General features: G+C 35.3%; 1 protein-coding gene across 1 annotated transcript in view; it reads left to right on the forward strand.

The window, feature by feature from the left end:
- LOC100375869 (ATP-binding cassette sub-family A member 2-like) overlaps nucleotides 1-22,659 on the forward strand; it is an 84,332-nt gene that overhangs the window by 39,371 nt on the left and 22,302 nt on the right. Inside the window, exons 13-26 of the mRNA XM_085492111.1 lie at nucleotides 907-1,186; nucleotides 2,343-2,457; nucleotides 3,338-3,528; nucleotides 4,647-4,797; nucleotides 6,680-6,884; nucleotides 7,785-7,967; nucleotides 10,442-10,512; nucleotides 10,820-10,926; nucleotides 11,041-11,172; nucleotides 12,765-12,845; nucleotides 14,588-14,784; nucleotides 15,800-16,006; nucleotides 16,322-16,651; nucleotides 21,713-22,093. Coding sequence (XP_085348237.1) covers nucleotides 907-1,186; nucleotides 2,343-2,457; nucleotides 3,338-3,528; nucleotides 4,647-4,797; nucleotides 6,680-6,884; nucleotides 7,785-7,967; nucleotides 10,442-10,512; nucleotides 10,820-10,926; nucleotides 11,041-11,172; nucleotides 12,765-12,845; nucleotides 14,588-14,784; nucleotides 15,800-16,006; nucleotides 16,322-16,651; nucleotides 21,713-22,093 — 2,631 coding nt within the window. The remainder of the gene's footprint in view (nucleotides 1-906; nucleotides 1,187-2,342; nucleotides 2,458-3,337; nucleotides 3,529-4,646; nucleotides 4,798-6,679; nucleotides 6,885-7,784; nucleotides 7,968-10,441; nucleotides 10,513-10,819; nucleotides 10,927-11,040; nucleotides 11,173-12,764; nucleotides 12,846-14,587; nucleotides 14,785-15,799; nucleotides 16,007-16,321; nucleotides 16,652-21,712; nucleotides 22,094-22,659) is intronic.

The following is a 22,659-nucleotide window of genomic DNA, read 5'->3' on the forward strand; positions in this document are numbered from 1 at the left end:
CATGTTTACGCAGAACGGAACTTGAAATGTTTTCAAATTATGTCACTCAGTCACGTGCCTTCCGGCCCAAATGGAACAATATGGCAATTACTAGTTACCTGCGTCCTACCTACCATTCGCAAAGGACGCCGGGAACCAGCGAAGTTTTGAGGTAGTCCAAAACGAGTTTTACAACAAGTCGGCGCTTTGCGACAATATGAGTCGGCAAGTTCCGGACAGAAAACCGATCTGTGGAGACTCGTCGTAGGAGATTTTTTTTTTTTTTTTTTTGAGAACAGGCGAAAACTAATGCGCGCGCGGATGTCATCCATAAAATTAAATCGGTGTAGCCTTATTGCCACTAAAAACTGTGTAGAGAAGTTTATTTCTATACCTATTCTGTTATTGGCACTTCATATTAAGAATAACTAGTGTTTGTTTGTTTGAACAAGTGTAATGGGCTTTCAACGTTGTTCCGTGCAAACAATGGGTATACGTGGCGTACACGGTCCTACTCGTGTTTTACAAGTTAACAAAATATACAATGTTTACACTAAATTTGCTACAAAATACGTTTGAAATATTAGCTATCCTCTTACCGAAAGTGAATTCATAAATGTGGAAAGTAGATGGGGAAGTACTGCACGGGTTGTCGTCCCTCAGTGGTTTCAAAGCGATGTTCACGCCGCAAATCTCAGTGACCAACTGACTGGATGTCAAGTTGAGCACCACTGCGCATGCGCAAAGTAAATTACAAGGCTAATTAGAATGTGAATACATTTGACCTGTCACATAGGTAATAATAATATTGCCTATTTACCTAATTTATTACCGGCATACATGCTGTTAAGACCATACCTAATGATACTGACTGATTCCATGTGTTTAATACTAGTAATTACATGTACACTCTTACTTTGTGTGTAGGTTTGGTATTTAAAGTGGATGAACATGGCAAGCTACCACCGCATGTTATCTACAAAATCCGACAAAACAGTAGTTTTACGGATAATACTAACTTGGTGAGAGAAAAGTACTGGACACCTGGACCAAACCATGCACGATCTGTCCGGTATTACCAGTTCGCATTTGTACTCATACAGGACATCATAGAAAGAGCTATCATTGATAAAAGAGTCAATAGAACTGTGGTGGAACCTGGTAGTTATGTGCAAGAATTCCCTTACCCATGTTACATACAGGACAGGTAAATTTATTATGGGGAAAATTTGCATGCTATACTTTGCGTGGTTTGCAGTATATAAATGTGAATGGATTTTATAATTCACATGTTATAATATTATTTTGGGAAGAGATGAGTAGGATTGTAATTTAAGTACAAGGGTTTCCAAAACCCTATTATAAACCAGATAGATGATACTAAAAAATACTTTATTTTAGCTGGAATTAATTTTCGCTGAAAAAGGGTGTTTTGTATGGAATTTATTTTCATAGATTTTTGGTTGAATGTAAAATATAGGAAAGAAGGTATATTTGTTGGATTCTATTTTCACTGAGTCATTCTTTCAGCAAAAATAGCAAAAATGAATTCCAAGTAAAAATAAAGTATTTTACTGTAGCTTATTTACTGTTTACTATGAGATAACATATGAAATTGAACGTGAAACAGGACAAAGCTCATAGTAACGTCAAAACTTTGCATGAGATTCAACAAGTGTGAAGGTATTTTGGGGGTATTTCCATGCTTGATAATGTGATGTACACATATGATGATGGTAAATTTTGCTGAAGTAAGGGTATCTTAAGGCAATATTCCATTCTCTGAAAGATCGACGAGTTCTAAAAAGCAATTTCAAACTCAAATTATTTAATTTTTGCAGCGGACATTATGCAAATATGTGAGATCTTGTAGTAAATGGAAAATTACCTATTAGATGAGAAAATGGATCAGACATGTAGTCCTACACTTTGAATAATAATTTACCTGACTGTATAAAGTCAATGCAAATACGGTAAAATCTGTATTAGAAGCCGCATCCCTAATAGAAGCCACACCCATTCTTTTTGAACAACTGATAACCAAAAATTCATCATTTCTCATATGTGTAGATACTCTAATAGAAGCCGCATCCCCTCTGTTGAATTGTACCATTTTAATAGAAGCCGTAGCTTCTAATACATATTTTACCAAAATTCACCATTTCTCATATGTGTAGATGCTCTAATAGAAGCTGCATCCCCTCTGTTGCATTGTACCATTTTAATAAAAGCCACAGCTTCTAATACAGATTTTACAGTAATTGTAATTTATAATTTAGTTTGGGCCTGGTCATTGCAGTTCTTAAGTAAGAGAAGTCTACTTTCAATCATCATTAACAGTTTGTATAATCTGTTTGTTGTAGATTTTTGTTTGTAATTGAGCACATGTTTCCAATTGTCATGATAATATCCTGGGTCTACTACGTGGCGATGCTAACACAAAGCATTGTATATGAAAAAGAACAGAGACTTAAAGAGGTAATTTTATGAAGTTGTTAAACAATATTGTTTTAACTGTTTGTTTCTGTGGAATCATGGGTTAGGCTTTCTTTCACTATGTAAAGAGAAAAATCTATGCACAGACATAGATTACTTTCTTATGCTGGAAATGTGCATCACACATTCACATTTAAACACTTTGAATCATTGATGTGACTATAGTTCAGTCACATACTGCCTTGTTGGCAAGTTCATGAAAAGAAACATTTCCACAGGCAAGAAATTTATAACATACTTTAATAGCATTTTGAGCTTTCACAAAATTATTATTACGTATTGCGTAATAAAAAGGTGATAAGGTTATCACAAGAATACCATAAAGTATACACTCAGGCAGTACAGGTACACATCAACCTCTGCTATTCTGCCTTTGTATTTGTGTAGAACTTTGTATCCAAACATATCCAACCACTGTATTCATACATTCAGAGAGTACATGATTACTCCACCTTCTTTTAATACTCCTGGTATTGTCTACATTCATGCAAACTGTGTAGTATTTTCCTAAAGATGCAATATGAATGAAAACATAATATTTTTTTTATATTGTTGTTCAATACTGCATACTGTAGACCGAATCAGATTATGATTTATCATGAACTAAAAATGACATCACATCAATATTTGTTAGATGAGAAATCAAAACCACTATATGCATGTGTAGTGATTGTTATTGTACCTACCAAAACAGAGAATTTCATTATTTTATGAAACAAGATTCTAGAACAACGTTTTCATGTCATGATAAATCATACTTCAATGTCTTTATAAATATACAGTATCAAACCACAATATTTTCTTATCCATATTAAGTCTTCAATAATCTCATAATTATTATTATGTGTGTGATATATCATAGGTAATGAAGATGATGGGTCTGAGTAATGCAGTGCATTGGGTTGCATGGTTTATTACAAGTTTTCTTGAGATGTCTATTACTATTATATCACTGGTGTGCATATTGAAGTATGGTAAAGTGTTAACATACAGTAATCCAGTCATTATATGGATGTTTCTGTCTATATTCGCTATAGCCACTATCATGTTTTGGTAAGTGTGCAACCATCCTTGTCTTTGCGTAATTTATTTTTAATCCATCAACTCACAGCAACTCTTAGAAATACTGGGCAGCAAGTGGGAAACTGATTGTGTGTTCATCACAAATTCACAAAATAGTCCCGTTTATAGTCTGCACTTTCCTTCAGAAGTTTGGAACAAAAAATAGCCAACATTTTAGTATAAAACTTTAAACTGACTCAAATTTTGTCTGTTGTCTTCAAAATTAGGAATCATTTTCAGAAATATTGAAGAACATAGGAAAAAAGTGCAGACAAATTTGGGTGGGAAAATCTTGTGGTGAAAGGGTTAAACAGTCATGCTTGCGCCCACTGATGATCATGCCCACTAATGATGAATCTATATTGCAACAGACAATGTATGTGCATTAGTAAAATCGGGTGCATGTTCACCGAAGGGTCTTTTTTTAGCTCCATGATTTTACTGTGATAAAACACAATTGAACGTACGTTGTTATATTATAAGCAAACGTTACAAGCCTTTGTATTACCCCTCGCATAGGGCTTTTTTGCTACTAACAAACGATACATTTTACCACTCGCATATGCCGTTTTTACCACTAGCATATGGCATATTTTGCTACTTGCGACTCGCAACTTGGTACTCGCATACGGCACTATTTCTAGGTCGTACATACCTCGCATTGCAGAATTTAAACAAGTGATTTAAATTTAATCATTTTAATACAAATTGTCTACATGTTTGTACCAGGGTATGTGCTTTTCAAATTTAATGATGGTAGTGAGATAGAAAGTAACTATGGTCACCCAGCTTGATGTTGATGATAGTAATTTGCTCCAACCAGTTCAAACCAGTTCAAACCGCTTATGATGTGGTGAATCCAAGACAGGATGCATGGCAATTAACTGGCATCATCAAGTCTGGAATAACGGAACTGTTTATTAATATCCAATGCTGATCGCCAATTCACAATCTAGTTTGTAAACTTACAGCACCAATACTTTGGAAACTTGCTGTAATTAATTTGCCGTGTGACTACTACATGTGTGTGAATGAACAACATTGTAGCTGCAGTTTCTGATGGAAAAAAGTAAAATTGAACTTACTGATTTTATTAAATGTTTTTGTAGTTTCATGGTGAGTTCGCTATTTTCCAAAGCCAAGCTAGCTGCTGCATGTGCCGGAATCTTGTACTTCATCAGTTACGTACCCTACTTGTACATAGCACTTAGGGAGGAAGTGGTAGGAGAGGCTATTCCATTCGTCAGTAAAAGTTTTGCTGTAAGTTTGAATTTTGTTAAAATAACTTAAATTCTATAATGTTGTTCATGTTTTTATATTTATGAAAATTATACAGTGAAGGGCAGAAAGCTGTACCTTACTTTGTAAACATATTTATAAAAATTTGTAAATACCGATCTTCAGCTTTCATTCAAATTTATTGTTAATTTATGATTGGCTCAAGAGATCTACAGTACGTGCAAGCCTTTAAGTGATATGGACTTTGCAATTACCCGCTTATTCAAAATGGAGAGCTTTCTGATTGGATCATGTTTAATTGGCATGCATGTTGGCGTAACCTTAACATTTCCGACTTGGTCAATTTGAATTCTACCAGTCATTTTGTTTTCTGAAAATTGAGATTTATAAAACATTTATAACATCCCCAGCTTTATGCCTTTCACTGTATATTAGGCATGTGTTTTATTGTAGAAATTTAAATGTGTTTGCTGCATTTGCTCACATATAAAATAATCTGTATGAAAAATTACCATAATTTGATAAATGTTCCTAAAATTCAAACAATACCGGTATAAACATGTTCGGCTCACGTGGTGTATATGGCAATTATGATTGAAAAGTTGAATCTCATTTTTGGAAAATTGTTATATTACAGTCAGTAAATTTCTGTGGGTGTTCGTAATGATTTGTAATAATTTGTGGGAAGAACCCAGGTGACTTGTCACATTTTTTTATTTCCTAAGACTCACTCACTCAGCGCTATAATCTGTTCACTCTGTATGGACATGTCTATTTCTCTACATGTGAGTGATAGCTAAATCTGCTTGAGAAAATGATATGATGGAAAATTAAACATTATCTTAAAAATATGGACAAATATGGTAAAGTCAATGTTAACTGATATACAATGTGAAAGAAATTATTATTAATTACATATGTGAGAAGGGAAATTAATATTAAATAGTTAATGTGTAAAAATGTAATATGAAAATTAATACTAATGTAAAAATTTGTATTAAAACATCAAGATTATAGTAACAATACTATAGACAATTTGGCCTAGAAAATGTAACATGGGCAAGTTAACATCAGGTATTATAAGATATTGTGCATACCCAGTAGGTAGGAAATTACAGGAGCAGAACTTGTCATGGGTGATAAGCTAATATTATCACTCCTACATGTACATGTATCAAATATTTATAAATGAAATAATAATTAAATTACATTTCCTATATCCATAAATAGGATGTTGTTTTGATTTATTGTTTTTTTTTTCGGTGGAAGAATGAGTTATTTTTTTGCTTCTAAATGGTTTGGAGTATCAGTGTTATATAAACTGTTGGTAGAAACCATTTTAATACACACCTCAAATCATTTGGTTTGTTGTTGTTATTAACGTGTTGTACTGAGCCTTGAAACCATAACTGGTGTGTGTGGATTATCAGTTAGACTACAATGAAAATGTATATTAAATCGCTTCACTTTTATAACAGATGGCTGCCCTCTGCAGAAGAGGTTATTGCACTCAATTTATTGAATCATTGCTTGGCCATTTGTGTCATGCGTCACAAGTCTGTTCATTTAATTGAAGGGCAATTACAGATGTTTCTATAGTCAAAATACACAATATTATAAAATTTTCTAAACAGCCAAAGCGACTATTGATTTAATGCATTTCTATTGAAGATGTATTTCTAATAAAGCAAATACTATTTTTTAAAAAAAAAATTAAAATATATGAATTATGATATATGAAAGAATTATAATTTAATTCATATTAAAGAAATAGAATATATGAAAAGAGTAATAATTAAATACATATTTTAAACAAAAAATATGAAAAATTCAAAACTAGGATCTACCGATAATTTGAATCAGATTCGTCATCAGTCAATCATTTTGATTTTGCATCTTTCAGTCCATGTTATCAACTTCAGCATTTGGGATTGGTGCCAAATATTTTGCACTGTATGAAGAGGAAGGTGTGGGTCTGCAGTGGAGTAATTTGGGACGCAGTCCTTTGGAACAAGATCAATTCAATCTATTGCATATTATGTTAATAATGATTGGTGATGCAAGTTTGTATTTTGTTGTAACGTGGTATGTGGAGGCAGTACATCCTGGTGAGTTGATCCTATGAATGACTTAATGTTTTCGGTGAAACTGTTGTGAACATTTTGAATATTTTGTTGTATTTTTCTACAATTTCAGTTTTAGTTTTGAACCAAATGAAGAGTATTTTCCATTAGCTGCAAGACTTAATCAAAATTGTTGAAAGAAATTTATGTAGGGTCCATTTTGTGAAAAATTACGAAAGTGGACTTTAGTGTTGAAATGCATGTTTATCAGTGAGTGTGGAGCCATTTCATCTGATGTACTCCACAAGATCACATGTACACTGATATCTCATCATACTGAATTTTAGTGTTGAAATGCATGTTTACCAGTGAGAGTGGAGCCATTTCACCTAATACATACTTTACAAGACTACATGTACACTGATATCTCATCATACTTGACTTTGGTGTTGAAATACATGTTTACCAGTAAGAATGGAGCCATTTCACCTAATACATACTTTACAAGACCACATGTACACTGATATCTCATCATACTTGACTTTGGTGTTGAAATACATGTTTACCAGTAAGAATGGAGCCATTTCAGTTAATACATACTTTACAAACACATGTACACTGATATCTCATCATACTTGACTTTGGTGTTGAAATACATGTTTACCAGTAAGAATGGAGCCATTTCAGCGAATACATACTTTACAAACCACATGTACACTGATATCTCATCATACTTGACTTTGGTGTTGAAATACATGTTTACCAGTAAGAATGGAGCCATTTCAGCTAATACATACTTTACAAACCATATGTATACTGATATCTCATCATACTTGACTTTGGTGTTGAAATACATGTTTACCAGTAAGAATGGAGCCATTTCAGCTAATACATACTTTACAAACCACATGTACACTCATATCTCATCATGTCAATTCATTTTAGGTTCCTATGGTTTGCCAAGACCCTGGTACTTCCCCTTCCAGAAATCCTACTGGTTTGGTCATGGGTCAACAGAGAGTACCCAGATATCATTCACATCATGTTTTCAATTCAAGCGTAATAACTATAACTCTTTGTCTGTGATGGAAGAAGACCAAGCATGTGCCATGGCAACGGCATCCCAAGGTGATATATCTCCCAGTGTTAATTCATATGCTATAGTAGTACCGGTATTGACAGTATCCTAACATATTAGGAAATGCAGAATTGTTAAAAATGGCTATTTCAAGTGTAGACAGTTGTACAGAGGGATGCTTAGCATCTTCCCTAGCCAAGGTCTAAGTTTATTCGGCCAAGCTTCTAAATAGACCTTGGCAGAACGACCATCAAATATACGTATTCTAACAGCGCCCCCAGTAGTCAGTTGCGGCTAATCATTGTCCAATTAGTTTGCGTGTTATAAATTCCTCTTTGGCGTTTCATTTTAAATAAAATGGCGGCGCCCATGAATCGTGATATTTGTGATGATAAAATTGCGAAAGTTTTCGGTATTGGTGCCCTCAAGACTCATCAGGTACAGGCAATCGACGCAGTTTTGTGTGGGAAGGATGTCTTCATAGCAACAAAAACAGGAAGTTGAATTTTGTTTTATAATTTGGTACATCCAAGCTGATTGGGCGCCTTGTTTCGAGGCGCGCCCAATCTGATCTCACTGCTTAAAATACGCAATTAGCCTATGCAATCCCGCACGGTATCGTGTAGAGGCCTATAGGTCGAAGACACAGGACCATGTGATTCGGACGATGGTTGCTTACATGTAGGTGCAGACAATTATTCAGAAGAGTGCTTAGATGTAGACAGTTGTACAGAGGGCTTCTTAGGTGCAGATAGTTGTACAGAGGGCTTCTTAGGTGTAGACAGTTGTACAGAGGAGTGCTTAGATGTAGACAGTTGTACAGAGGGCTTCTTAGGTGCAGATAGTTGTACAGAGGGCTTCTTAGGTGTAAACAGTTGTACAGAGGGCTTCTTAGGTACAGACAGTTGTACAGAGGGCTTCTTAGGTGTAGACAGTTGTACAGAGGGCTTCGTAGGTGCAGACAGTTGTACAGAGGGCTTCTTAGGTGCAGACAGTTGTACAGAGGGCTTCTTAGGTGCAGATAGTTGTACAGAGGGCTTCTTAGGTGTAGACAGTTGTACAAAGGGCTTCATAGGTGCAGACAGTTGTACAGAGGGCTTCTTAGGTGCAGACAGTTGTACAGAGGGCTTCTTAGGTGTAGACAGTTGTACAGAGGGCTTCGTAGGTGCAGACAGTTGTACAGAGGGCTTCTTAGGTGCAGACAGTTGTACAGAGGAGTGTTTAGGTATAGACAGTTGTACTGAAGGCTTCTTAGGTGCAGATAGTTGTACAGAGGGCTTCTTAGGTGCAGATAGTTGTACAGAGGGCTTCTTAGGTGTAGACAGTTGTACAGAGGGCTTCGTAGGTGCAGACAGTTGTACAGAGGGCTTCTTAGGTGCAGACAGTTGTACAGAGGGCTGCTTAGGTGCAGACAGCTGTACAGAGGGCTTCTTAGGTGTAGACAGTTGTACAGAGGGCTGCTTAGGTGTAGACAGTTGTACCAAGGGCTGCTTAGGTGTAGACAGTTGTACAAGGGGCTTCTTAGGAGTGGACAGTTGTACATAAGGCTCTTTAGGTGTAGACAGTTGTACAGAGGGCTTCTTAGGTGTAGACAGTTGTACAGAGTGCATCTTAGGTGCAGACAGTTGTACAAGGGGCTTCTTAGGTACAGAGTTGTACAGAGGGCTTCTTAGGTGTAGACAGTTGTACAGAGGGCTGCTTAGGTGTAGACAGTTGTACAAGGGGCTTCTTAGGTGTAGACAGTTGTACAAAGGGCTTCTTAGGTGTAGACAGTTGTACAAGGGGCTTCTTAGGTGCAGACAGTTGTACAAGAGCTTCTTAGGTGTAGACAGTTGTACAGAGTGCATCTTAGGTGTAGACAGTTGTACAGAGGGCTGCTTAGGTGTAGACAGTTGTACAAGGGGCTTCTTAGGTGTAGACAGTTGTACAAGAGGCTTCTTAGGTGTAGACAGTTGTACAAGGGGCTTCTTGGGTGTAGACAGTTGTACAAGGGGCTTCTTAGATGTAGACAGTTGTACAAGGGGCTTCTTAGGTGTAGACAGTTGTACAAGAGGCTTCTTAGGTGTAGACAGTTGTACAGAGTGCATCTTAGGTGTAGACAGTTGTACAGAGGGCTGCTTAGGTGTAGACAGTTGTACAAGGGGCTTCTTAGGTGTAGACAGTTGTACAAGAGGCTTCTTAGGTGTAGACAGTTGTACAAGGGGCTTCTTGGGTGTAGACAGTTGTACAAGGGGCTTCTTAGGTGTAGACAGTTGTACAAGGGGCTTCTTAGGTGTAGACAGTTGTACAAGAGGCTTCTTAGGTGTAGACAGTTGTACAAGGGGCTTCTTAGGTGTAGACAGTTGTACAGAAAGGTGCTTTAGGTATAAACTGTAGTAGACAGTTATGCAAAAGGCTACTGTGGGATAGACAGATGTACAGAAGGTGGCTTACCCTGTGTGTACACAGTTGTTGGGTTGCTAATCATAGACAGGAATAATCATCTTATTTATCTGTTTATCATCTGTTTGTGATTTGTTTTTAGATGAGGACAGTAAAATGGAAGAGGAACCAGTGCACTTACCACTTGGAGTATGTATAGATAAACTAGTCAAGGTAAATGTTAATCTGACAGTCTTAGTCCATGAACAATGTTTGTGATGGTTTGAAGATATACAGTGAAAGAACAGTCATTGAACTGAGCCAAACCATCCTTCATAGCCAAGTGGTCTTTATATGAAGGTAGCCTAATTTATTCATTCTTGAATATCAATTAGGAACAGGGATTTTTAAGGGAGATCACAGTTTAATTAACATTTTACAAATTAGCTATTTTGTATCTATTTCACAATGTCAAGTACATATTTATATGCTTATCAATTATATTGATCTAATTTGTATTTGATCTAATTTGTCTTCAAAGGTTTATAAGACTGGTAAACTTGCTGTAAACAAACTAAGTTTGAATCTTTATGAAGGTCAGATTACATCGTTTTTAGGTCATAATGGTGCTGGTAAAACTACCTCAATGTAAGTATGTCACATAGATATTACTTTATGTTTTATTGCGTCACAGAATTGTGGACGTAATACCGTTAATAACAATTCCTTTCAAATTGTTGTTTGTGGTTTTTATCATTATAGGTCTATCTTGACTGGTCTTATTCCTCCCACCTCTGGTACTGCCGTTATTTATGGTCATGATATAAAAACTGACATGTTACAGATTAGACAAAGTTTAGGAATGTGTCCACAACATAATGCATTATTTGAAAAGTAAGTATCTCAATCATGTGATCAATCTATGTTTTCTTGAATTCAGATTGCTATGATCTATTTGCTGTTTCAGTCATAGAATGGGTTTGATTGAGCAAGTTGGTGATGTCACTGAGTAATTAATTGGTGTCACTGAGCACGTTTGTGATGTCACTGAGCAAGTTGGTGATGTCACTGAGTAAATTGGTGATGTCACTGAGCACGTTGGTGATGTCACTAAGTAATTAATTGGTGTCACTGAGCAAGTTGGTGATGGCACTGAACATGTTGGTGTTGTCACTGAGCAAGTTTGTGATGTTGCTGAATAAGTTGGTGATGTTGCTGAGTAAGTTGGTGATGTTGCTGAGTATGTTGGTGATGTTGCTGAGTAAGTTTGTGATGTTGCTGAATAAGTTGGTGATGTTGCTGAGTAAGTTGGTGATGTTGCTGAGTAAGTTGGTGATGTTGCTGAGTAAGTTGGTGATGTTGCTGAGTAAGTTGGTGATGTCACTGAGCAAGTTCTTGATGTCACTGAGCAAGTTCTTGATGTTGCTGAGTAAGTTGGTGATGTTGCTGAGTAAGTTGGTGATGTTGCTGAGTAAGTTGGTGATGTCACTGAGCAAGTTCTTGATGTCACTGAGCAAGTTCTTGATGTTGCTGAGTAAGTTGGTGATGTTGCTGAGTAAGTTGGTGATGTTGCTGAGTAAGTTGGTGCTGTTGCTGAGTAAGTTGGTGATGTTGCTGAGTAAGTTTGTGATGTTGCTGAGTAAGTTGGTGATGTTGCTGAGTAAGTTGGTGATGTTGCTGAGTAAGTTGATGATGTTGCTGAGTAAGTTGGTGATGTTGCTGAGTAAGTTGGTGATGTTGCTGAGTAAGTTGGTGATGTTGCTGAGTATGTTGGTGATGTTGCTGAGTAAGTTGGTGATGTTGCTGAATAAGTTGGTGATGTCACTGAGCAAGTTCTTGATGTCACTGAGCAAGTTCTTGATGTTGCTGAGTAAGTTGGTGATGTTGCTGAGTAAGTTGGTGATGTTGCTGAGTAAGTTGGTGATGTTGCTGAGTAAGTTGATGATGTTGCTGAGTAAGTTGGTGATGTTGCTGAGTAAGTTGGTGATGTTGCTGAGTATGTTGGTGATGTTGCTGAGTAAGTTGATGATGTTGCTGAGTAAGTTGGTGATGTTGCTGAGTAAGTTGGTGATGTTGCTGAGTATGTTGGTGATGTTGCTGAGTAAGTTGGTGATGTTGCTGAGTAAGTTGGTGATGTTACTGAACATGTTGGTGATGTCAGTCAGCAAGTTGGTGCTGTTGCCAAGTAAGTTGGTGATGTTGCCAAGTAAGTTGGTGATGTTGCCAAGTAAGTTAGTGATGTGAGTCAATATCAGATGCAGTTTGCATTTAACATACCATCGATTTTAATTAGTGTAAATTATAAATTCAAAAATATATAGTTTGACAGAGTTTCTCACATGAAAATAATTACTGTTAATTTTACTTCCTGAAAATCTGTATTACATCCTTTAAAGCTGACATATCAAAATGGTCTTCATTTAACAAATATTTATGATTATGTATTTCATAAAATGAAGCAAAGGTGTTGTATTTGTTATTTTCAGATTAACTGTAGAGGAACATATCTGGTTCTACGCCAAACTAAAAGGCACATCATCTTCTGATATTGACAAAGAAAAGAACGGGTGAGTGGTCACATGGGGTGTTCTCAGGAGCAGTGTGCCCTCTAATTCCAAAACAATCTGATCTGTTACAGAGCACACTGTCTGAGTGCATACTTCAGGAAATTCTCATGATATCTTATTATTATACAGCAACCCCTCGCTATCCAACTACCTGTGACTTAGCCAAAGTCGCGACTTATTGAGGCACAACTTAGCTAGGGAGGGGTTACTGTACATCTTTTCTGCTTGTAATGTTAATTTAATGATTAAAGTTGAAAAAGTCAACCAAAAACATTTTGCGTTGCATGAAATTTTGCGTTCAGTGACAGGATTCTATTTTTCATGTGCACTGTAGTGCTTCTGCATGCAATCTAAACAGAGGGAAGTGTTCAAATATGATATCAGTAAGTGTTCAAATGTGATATCAATAAGTTTTCAAATGTGTTATCAATAAGTGTTCAAATGTGATATCAGTAAGTGTTCAAATGTGATATCAATAAGTTTTCAAATGTGGTATCAATAAGTGTTCAAATGTGGTATCAATAAGTGTTCAAATGTGATATCAATAAGTGTTCAAATGTAATATCAATAAGTGTTTAAATGTGATATCAATAAGTGTTCAAATGTGGTATCAATAAGTGTTCAAATGTGATGTCAACAAGTGTTCAAATGTGATGTCAACAAGTGTTCAAATGTGATGTCAACAAGTGTTCGAATGTGATATCAACAAGTGTTCGAATGTGATATCAACAAGTGTTCAAATGTGATATCAACAAGTGTTCAAATGTGATATCAATAAGTGTTCAAATGTGATATCAACAAGTGTTCAAATGTGATATCAACAAGTGTTCAAATGTGATATCAACAAGTGTTCAAATGTGATATCAACAAGTGTTCAAATGTGATATCAACAAGTGTTCAAATGTGATGTCAACAAGTGTTCAAATGTGATGTCAACAAGTGTTCAAATGTGATGTCAACAAGTGTTCAAATGTGATGTCAACAAGTGTTCGAATGTGATATCAATAAGTGTTCAAATGTGATATCATATTGTTGATGCTGATGACTTAGTTTACCCCATCCAAATAAGGGGAAATTTGCTAATACATATGTGAATAAGTGCTGATACAGCTATTTATGGAACAGCAAATTGTTTTCAGTTTGTATGATATATTATTCACTATGTCTAATATACTCATATCTTAAAGTCACTGTGAATGTATCTGTTTCTGATAGACAAAATAATACATGGAAAACTAATGATTCCATTTAAATCCCATGTTATGCATGAAATTGAACTTAAAACAGGACATACAAAGGTCAAAGCATCAAAATGACATCAAAACATCTATGGGATAGTGCCTATGTCATATACACATCTGATGATGGTGAAATTTGATGAAGTTAAGATCTCAACACAACATTTCCCTCTGAAAGATTGGCATTTTAACAAGCTCAAATCAAATCCTTTGAAACAGGACAAACGAAGGTCAAAGCGTTGTAGTAATATCAAGACATCAGTGGAATTCAACAAACATTTTAAAAGTATTTTGGGACCTATATGCTATTCACATTTGATGATTAATTTTGATGAAGTAAGGGTATCTCAACGCCACATTTTCATCTGAAAGTTGGCCTTTTTAACATTGAGATATTAAACACAAGTTCAAATCAAAATTATTGAATGTTTGTGAGAGACGTTCTGTCTTTGCCGTTCATGCATTACGTGAGATATAATCACCAATTGTGTTTTATTACCTCAGACTTATTAAGGACATAGGATTATATCACAAGAAGCATCACAATGTGGAAACCTTGTCGGGTGGAATGCAGCGTAAATTATCTGTGGCTATAGCATTTGTTGGTGGTTCACGTACGGTAATCTTAGACGAACCTACCGCAGGGGTGGATCCGTATGCTAGAAGAGCCATCTGGGATTTGCTGATGAAGTACAAACATGGTAAGTTTCTTCATTATGTGCCATTTGACCACATATATCATGTCAGTGCGCTTTGAGGTCAACCTTTGATTAATTCCTTTATCTGATTGTATCCAATATGTCTACTGTAAATGTGGGAACTACTAAGAATACTTACGATTTTATCATTTTTCCATGGTATGTTTGCAAAGGATGAAACGATGCAACGATGCAAAAGTGAATAATGTTGCAAAAAATGACTGTATACTGTAAAACACTGTGAAATACCTACATGTTATTCTAGCAAATTTGACTCAATGCATAAATTAACAAAATTTTAATTTAGCTAAAATGCCAACAATCTCATTGTGAGAATGTACTTTATTCTAAATTAGCGACATCTTAAATTAGCGAAATTACAGGTTAGCTAAATTAGCTAAAAATGCATGCTAGCTAAAACGACATGTTTTACAATATATACAATCATGTATTTCTGAATATCCCTAGTCAGCCATTCATTTTCCAATTTTACAACAACTTTGTTGAATGATTCATGACACAGACATAAAGAAGACATGTAACTGACAAGATATATTCAGATATATTGCACTCACAGTAATGTATCATTGATATATACATGAACACTACATCTGTAGAAATCCATGTATATATATCAATGTTCACAATGTATACATGGAAGCTACATTTGGTGTGCTGTACTGTAAAAAGGTTGAATATTCACTGGTTTTTAATTTTGCTTATTTCGCTGACTGGAAAATGTGCTAAATTAAAACTCGGTGAATATGTAAAATTGAGCATGAAACACATTATCTAAATGATAAAACCGTGAATTTAAAACCCACTGAATATCCCTGAAATGCTAAATCAGCGAAATTTAAACGTAGTGAAAATTAATCATTTTACAGTATATACATGTACCTATGCCATCTTAGCTTTTCTGTACTTTCGAAGCTTTCACTTCATACATGAATGGAAATCTCAAAGAAATGTTATACAGAGGCAGAAATACGTCTAAATTATTGAAATATAATTTCAGGTCGTACCATCTTGCTATCCACACATCATATGGATGAAGCAGACCTGCTGGGTGATAGGATAGCAATTATTGCTAATGGACAATTGAAATGTTGTGGCTCATCATTATTTCTGAAGAGTAACTATGGTAACGGGTACAAACTAACGATAGTAAAGAAACCGACTGATTATACTTCTGCTGATAATACAAGTATGGAAAACCTGATTGGTACGTATTGATGTCATTAGGTGTTGAAAACAATAGAATTTAGTTTTCCATAAATATGTCATTCAAATGTTGAATATATTTTTTATTTGAGATTTACTGCACCAAGATGACTAATCCTTAAATTCAAATACTTTAAGTTGTTGACATTGAATGCAGCTACATTGTGATACAAAAAGAATATTGGCACGCACGCAGGCACGTACAAATCTCTTAAAAACGTTTTTTTTTGCTTGTGCCGGTATTATCACAAAACTATGACTACAACCAAAGAGAGATGTGTAACTTTCACTTTCATTATATTGTTTATGTGTTCAGAACTTGATGACTCCAGTGATGTTGATGATGACAACAGCCAATCACGAAGACCTGATGTCAGTTCCTTGACATCTTACAACAGTTGTACCGAATCCGTCGTGACGGAGTTCATCCAGAAGGATATCCCAAGTGCAACTCTTACAGCCGAAAACCACCATGAATTGTCATACGTCTTGCCAAGTGAAGCTGCCAAGAAAGGAACCTTTGAGAAGTTATTTGATAATCTAAATGATCATATTGGTGAACTGTGTATATCAAGTTATGGTCTGACAGATACATCTCTGGAAGAAGTCTTCATGAAAGTGACTCAAGGGTCAAACTCAATTTCAGGTGCTTATTTCAATTTTTATATATTTATTTTAAACTTAGTTATCTTACTAAGTGATGAAAGTAACCGGTCACTGGTAGCGTAGTGGTTGTCGCATCAGACTCATGATTGGTAGACCAAAGTTCAAATCCTACCTCATCAAAAAGGTCGACCCCCCTACCCTGGGTGAGTATGCCACATACTCAATGGGAAGGCCAAATCCACTGGCCGAGATTCATTCACTAACGCATGCGAAGTTGACTTGACTCATAGCCTTGGTTGGCAGCTAGTCTGCCTCTTCAGCCAAGGCTAGGCACATGTCTGATAACAGTGGTTTGCGACAGGAAGGGCATCCGGCAGTAAAACCCCATGCCAAAAAAAATATGATGCGGAGATATTATCAGTACCGATGACCCCAGCAACTGGAAGAAGAAGAAGACTAAGTAATTAAAGTATAGAATTCCCTTAAAAATGATTGAAATTGTTTATCAATTAGTAATTTTATAAACGTCTATGTTTAATTCATGTCTTATTAATCCATTGTATTAAAGACTAAACCCAAATTACCTTTGATGTATCAAATATACTGTTATAGTTCCATTGATTGAACCATGCACAAATACATAAATTTGCGAATTATTAACTCCAGTAAGTTCTATGAGATCTCTCTTCGATCATCAATGTGTATGCACTAAGGGGTTTCCCCATTTCGATGACATCATTACCCATAATGCTTTGCAGGTATTGTGATATTAGCTCATGATGTTGACCAAGGGATTGAGAAAATACAGCTAACATTCTGACTTGTAGTCTGTTTTCATTATATGACTGACAGTAACAAGCAGTGACTACTTTACTGACACTGTTTTCATTATATGACTTGACAGTAACAAGCAGTGACTACTTTACTGACACTGTTTAGATAAATCAAAGTTGCTAAATTTTTCTCTTCCAATCAAAAATATTTAATATAAAGTTGAATATGTTAGTCAAATTTCGGCAAAAAAAATTCAGAGAGATAACCCCTGAGTGTTAGTTTACATGGATACGTCCAATAATCTACAGCTACATGTAATAGACCCTAGTTGCTGGCAATGTAATTTTTGACTCCCATGTGCGAAGCACAAAATGGGAGTCTTTGCAGTTAGTGTGTCTGTATGTGTGTATGTGTGTATGTGTGTATGTGTGTATGTGTGTATGTGTGTATGTGTGTATGTGTGTGTGTATGTGTGTATGTGTGTCCGACTGTTCCACTGCTATCTCAAGAACCATACATCGGTTTTTGATGAAACTTGGTGCATAGATGCTCTGGGCCAATGCGCAGATTTGATTAGGTTTTGGTAAAAATCCATGCTCGTTAATTACCTAATTTGCATGATAATTAGCTAATTTTTAGCTGTTCTATGACTGTTCCACTGATATCTAAAGAACCACTCATTGGATTTTGATGAAACTTGGTACATAGATGCTCTGAACATATGCGCAGATTTGATTAATTTTTGGTAAAAATCCGTGCATATTAATTACCTAATTTGCATGATAATTAGCTATTTTTTAGTGGTTCCATGACTGTTCCACTGATATCTAAACAACCACTCATTGGATTTTGATGAAACTTGGTACATAGATGCTCTGAACTAATGCTAGGTTTTGATTAGTTTTTGGTAATAATCCGTGGATACTAATTACCTAATTTGCATAATGATTAGTCAATTTTCGGTTTTTCCACTGATATCTCAAGTACTAATCATCACATTTCAATGAAACTTGGTACATAGATGTCATACGACACTGCACAGACCTGATAGTTTTTATGGTAATATCAGTACATATTAATCACCTAATTTGCATAATTAATTAATTTTCAGCATTTCCACGGGTATCTCAAGTACTAATCATCGCATTTCAATGAAACTTGGTACATAGATCCTTTAGGACTATGCAGAGACCTGATTAGTTTTAGGGTAAATAATTGTGCATATTAATTACCTAATTTGCATAATTAATTTTCAGCTTTTCTACTGATATCTAAAGTACTAATCATCATATTTCAATGAATCTAGAATTATGCAGACCCAATTAGTTTCCGGTAAATATTTGTGCATATTAATCACCTAATTTGCATAATTAACCAACTTTCACACTGATATCTCAGGTACTATACATCACATATCAATGAATGTGCATGGATGCTGTAGGACAATAGACAGACCTGAATAATTGTGAGTTAAAATCTGTACATATTAATTACCTAATTTGCATAATTAACCAATTTTAATCTTTCACACTGATATCTAAAGTACCGTAAAAACTCCAAAATTTCGACTGGTTTTAAATAATTTGTGTTAGAAATGTGACGTGTTTTTAGAGTCAAAATTAAGGTGCATTTTCGGACGGTCGAATTTTTCAGAATAGAAATCAGCAAAAAAAAATGGGGATGATAGACAGTGTGCTTCATTAGTTTTTAAAAAATGCAATGTCCGTCAATTGACGTAAACTTCCTCATGTTTCACGGTAAAAGCAAAGGTCGTGGCCGAGTTGTAACTCAAAATCTAAACAAAGTCATCAATCAGTGAGTATTATGACAAGCAAAACAAAACATCAAGACGCGGAGAAGAGGTCAGCACAAAACTAATAGGTCAAAAGACAAAGCTGTCTCGCACTACCTAGGAAAACTTGCGAATGTTCGAAGTACAGGTACCCATTGGACAAAAGATACATGGAAGTTTAGCAAACGATCTCCCCGACCCAGTGCAATGTATCCGGTTAGAATCAAAGCTCACGTGTCCCTTATTTGAGCACCGTACCGGTGATTTGAGGGACCAAATTCTGCCGTAAATTCGCCCTTGGATTAAAAAATATAATGGGATTTAAGAAAATAAAATGGGACTTTTAAGGTGTATTTTGGCGTCATTTTTCGGACATTTCAATCAATCCTGCCGGCTAAAATAGAGTCTAAGTTTTACCGTAGTCATTGACGTCTGTCTATTCAAGAGTACACGTGTATGATTTTTATCGTGACTAGCGTGAGCGGGTAAGCTTCCTTTCGAGAATGAGCTGTTATCACTGTGAACAATGTTAAATTATTCTTCAGATGACCAGTTTATTTTTTAAAAACAACTAATTTTTTTATTTAAAAAAAATCATGCCGTTTTCGCATCATCCAGCTTTTTGATTGGTTAATTAGCGATTTGACCTATTTGACCTAAGAGAACATGGCGGATATCCTACAGCATCAAACGTTTATACGAGACCGGAATCATTCGCTTACGATGAAACTAAGTTGACTTTTATTTGTATTTCATAACCATTCAACAAATTTATTTTGTGTACATTATTATAATCACTACTGAGTACAGTAATAATCAACAATTCAGAAACGCAGCATGCCGAGATTTTTGTGTTCGTTTTTATTTGAAACTTCGTTTATTTAGAATATATTTTCGTTACCAATAAAATAAAAATCTCTCAGTCAATCAGAAACCCGGATTCATGCCTTTGAGGAAGGTCCCGTTTGAACGCTCACATCGGTTTTTTTTTCGTTTGGGGGAAAACTAAAACTGGTCGCAATTTTCGAATAAGAATGAGTCGGCAATTTTTAGTGGAGTCGAAAATTTGGAGGTAAATAAAACACCGAAACCCGGCAAATAAATAGGCGGTCAAATTTTTAGAGGGGTCGAAATTTTGGAGTTTTCACGGTGCTAATTATTCCATTTCAATGAAACTTAGTACAAAGATGCTCTAGGACAATGTACAAACCTAATTAGTTTGGGGTAAAAATCTGTTCATATTAATTCCCTAATAAGCATAATAATTCATAATTTTTTGGTTCTAATCACATTTCAATTAAACTTGGAGACATAGATTTTCTGTTACATTGCGCAGACCTCATTAGTTTTACACTCAAATCTGGTCATATTAATTTTCTGATTTGCATAATTAGTTTTCAGCTAAGTAATTTCGAATTATATTTAATGTGTCTCCAATACTCTCAGCACATGGGAGTTCTTTCTAAGCTTTCTTTGATTTAAATATAATACACTCAGTCATGGCACCTCAACGACACTTCAAAATAAGCATTGATGGCTTTGTTTTTACTTAAAAAAATTTTTTTTTTAATATGGAATTTGACATGGAAATATGTTGTGTGCTATGAATTTATCAATTGGTTTATTCCAGATCTATTTAATCTTAAAAAGAATTATTACAACTATTTACTTATGCATAGACATACAATGTACACATATTCTCTCTCTTAAATTGGGTTAGTATGATCACAGACCTCTGTTGTATGATTAAGTAGTAAATAATTAAAGCAGTATAACCTCTTTATTGTACATGCAACAGCTCATATAGAGGTAAAACTAAAATAAGGCATGAATTCATAAAGCTGACCTCGAATTACATGATTGCAAACACATCTTGGAATTTAGTAGCATTTTATATTTATATGTAGCGATCAGGTACATTTGAAATGGGCGCTTTCACAATAATAAATCTTTATCATGCATAATTGATTGAGTAGTTAAATATTCATTATTGTGCTCTATTGTATCTAAGCCTACAAGAAACACAGGCTTTTTATTGGTAAATTCCCAAAATTCTGTTGGCCATCATCTGTTACTCTTGTTTTGTTTTCCAGCATAATTGAAACACTGTGAAACACTTTTCTCGGCGCTCCCATTATTATCATCCGCAGCGAGAGCCACAAAGAATAGCTTTTCAAGAGCTAGTCAACATCGACACACTTGCAATATTTACATTTAGTTTTTATGGAAAAACATCTGAAATATAATTAGGGAACAATATTTTAATATGTTTCATCCTGAGTGAATTGCATTTATTTACACTGCCTAGCTGTTTTGTTTTCATGACAATCGTGAAGTAGTCCCAATCAGTAAAAATATAAAATAACACCAATCACAGGACTGATATTTTCATTTTAAACACTGCAATAACGTGTGATATTGTCACTTCTTTAACAATAGGAATGAGTGGATACATGTATCCCACTTTCGTGTATGATAATAAACTGTTATCTGAAAAGTACCTCTAATGTATATATATATATATATTTGTTTTAGATGAAGATGCAATGGATAAAGAAACGTTTAGTTTATTGTCCAATAGTATGGCGACGTCTCCTCAGAACTGCATTGCTGTCAATTCATCTAGAGCCCAAGGAACTCCGGAAACTCTGGGAAGGAGTGTTAGACTCTGCCAGTCTGTTAGATACTCTCCACCGAATGCTTCATCACTCTCTACTAGTGACCTGTCGTTGTCACCAGTGCATCCAGTAAACGTGGAAATGTGCGAGAATGTTGTGGAACCTACCGATGATACTGGTGACGTAACACTGGATGAAGTGTACCAAAGGCAACTGGGTGAAGTTGAACCATTGTTAAATTTTGGTGAATCACTATCACAAGATATTGTTAATGAAAGCAATTCAGATAATTCTAGTGGTAAGTAGAGATAATGAAATGTAGTATATTTGTATGTATTATTTACCTTATCGCTGAAATTTGTTCCAATCAGTCATTTTTTTATCACAGGTCTTTTAAATACAACAAGTTTAAATGTGCTTTCCCACCAGTTTTTTCATTGAATTTCTATAATTGAATTTTCAAGAATAGAAAAATAGAGGTTATCGATATATTACCATTAGTTATTCATAGTGTAACAAACGATACAATTTAGTTGTCTTTATTATCATGCAAAATAAAGGTATTGTAGATAAAAAAAAATCTTGTCCATGTCAAAGTTGGTAGCACTTGCACCGTTTTTTTTTAGTGCACATTGCATGTGGTTATGGTAACTAAAAACAGTTTTTATCCAATCAAATTCAACTAGGATATTTTCTACCCCTCCAAGTGCCAAATTCAACTTCAGGGACTGTCCACAAAATGGTTCTAATTATACTGTAGTCAGTTTTTTCCACAGAAAATGTTGACGAAAATTTCAAATTTTGTTATCAAAAACAAGAACTAATATCTCATTTTGTCTGTTCAGTCGAAAATTAAGATTGAAT

The sequence above is a fragment of the Saccoglossus kowalevskii genome, chromosome 17 (assembly GCF_978046115.1).
Source record: "Saccoglossus kowalevskii chromosome 17, keSacKowa6.1, whole genome shotgun sequence".
In the NCBI taxonomy this organism is placed as follows: Eukaryota; Metazoa; Hemichordata; class Enteropneusta; family Harrimaniidae; genus Saccoglossus; species Saccoglossus kowalevskii.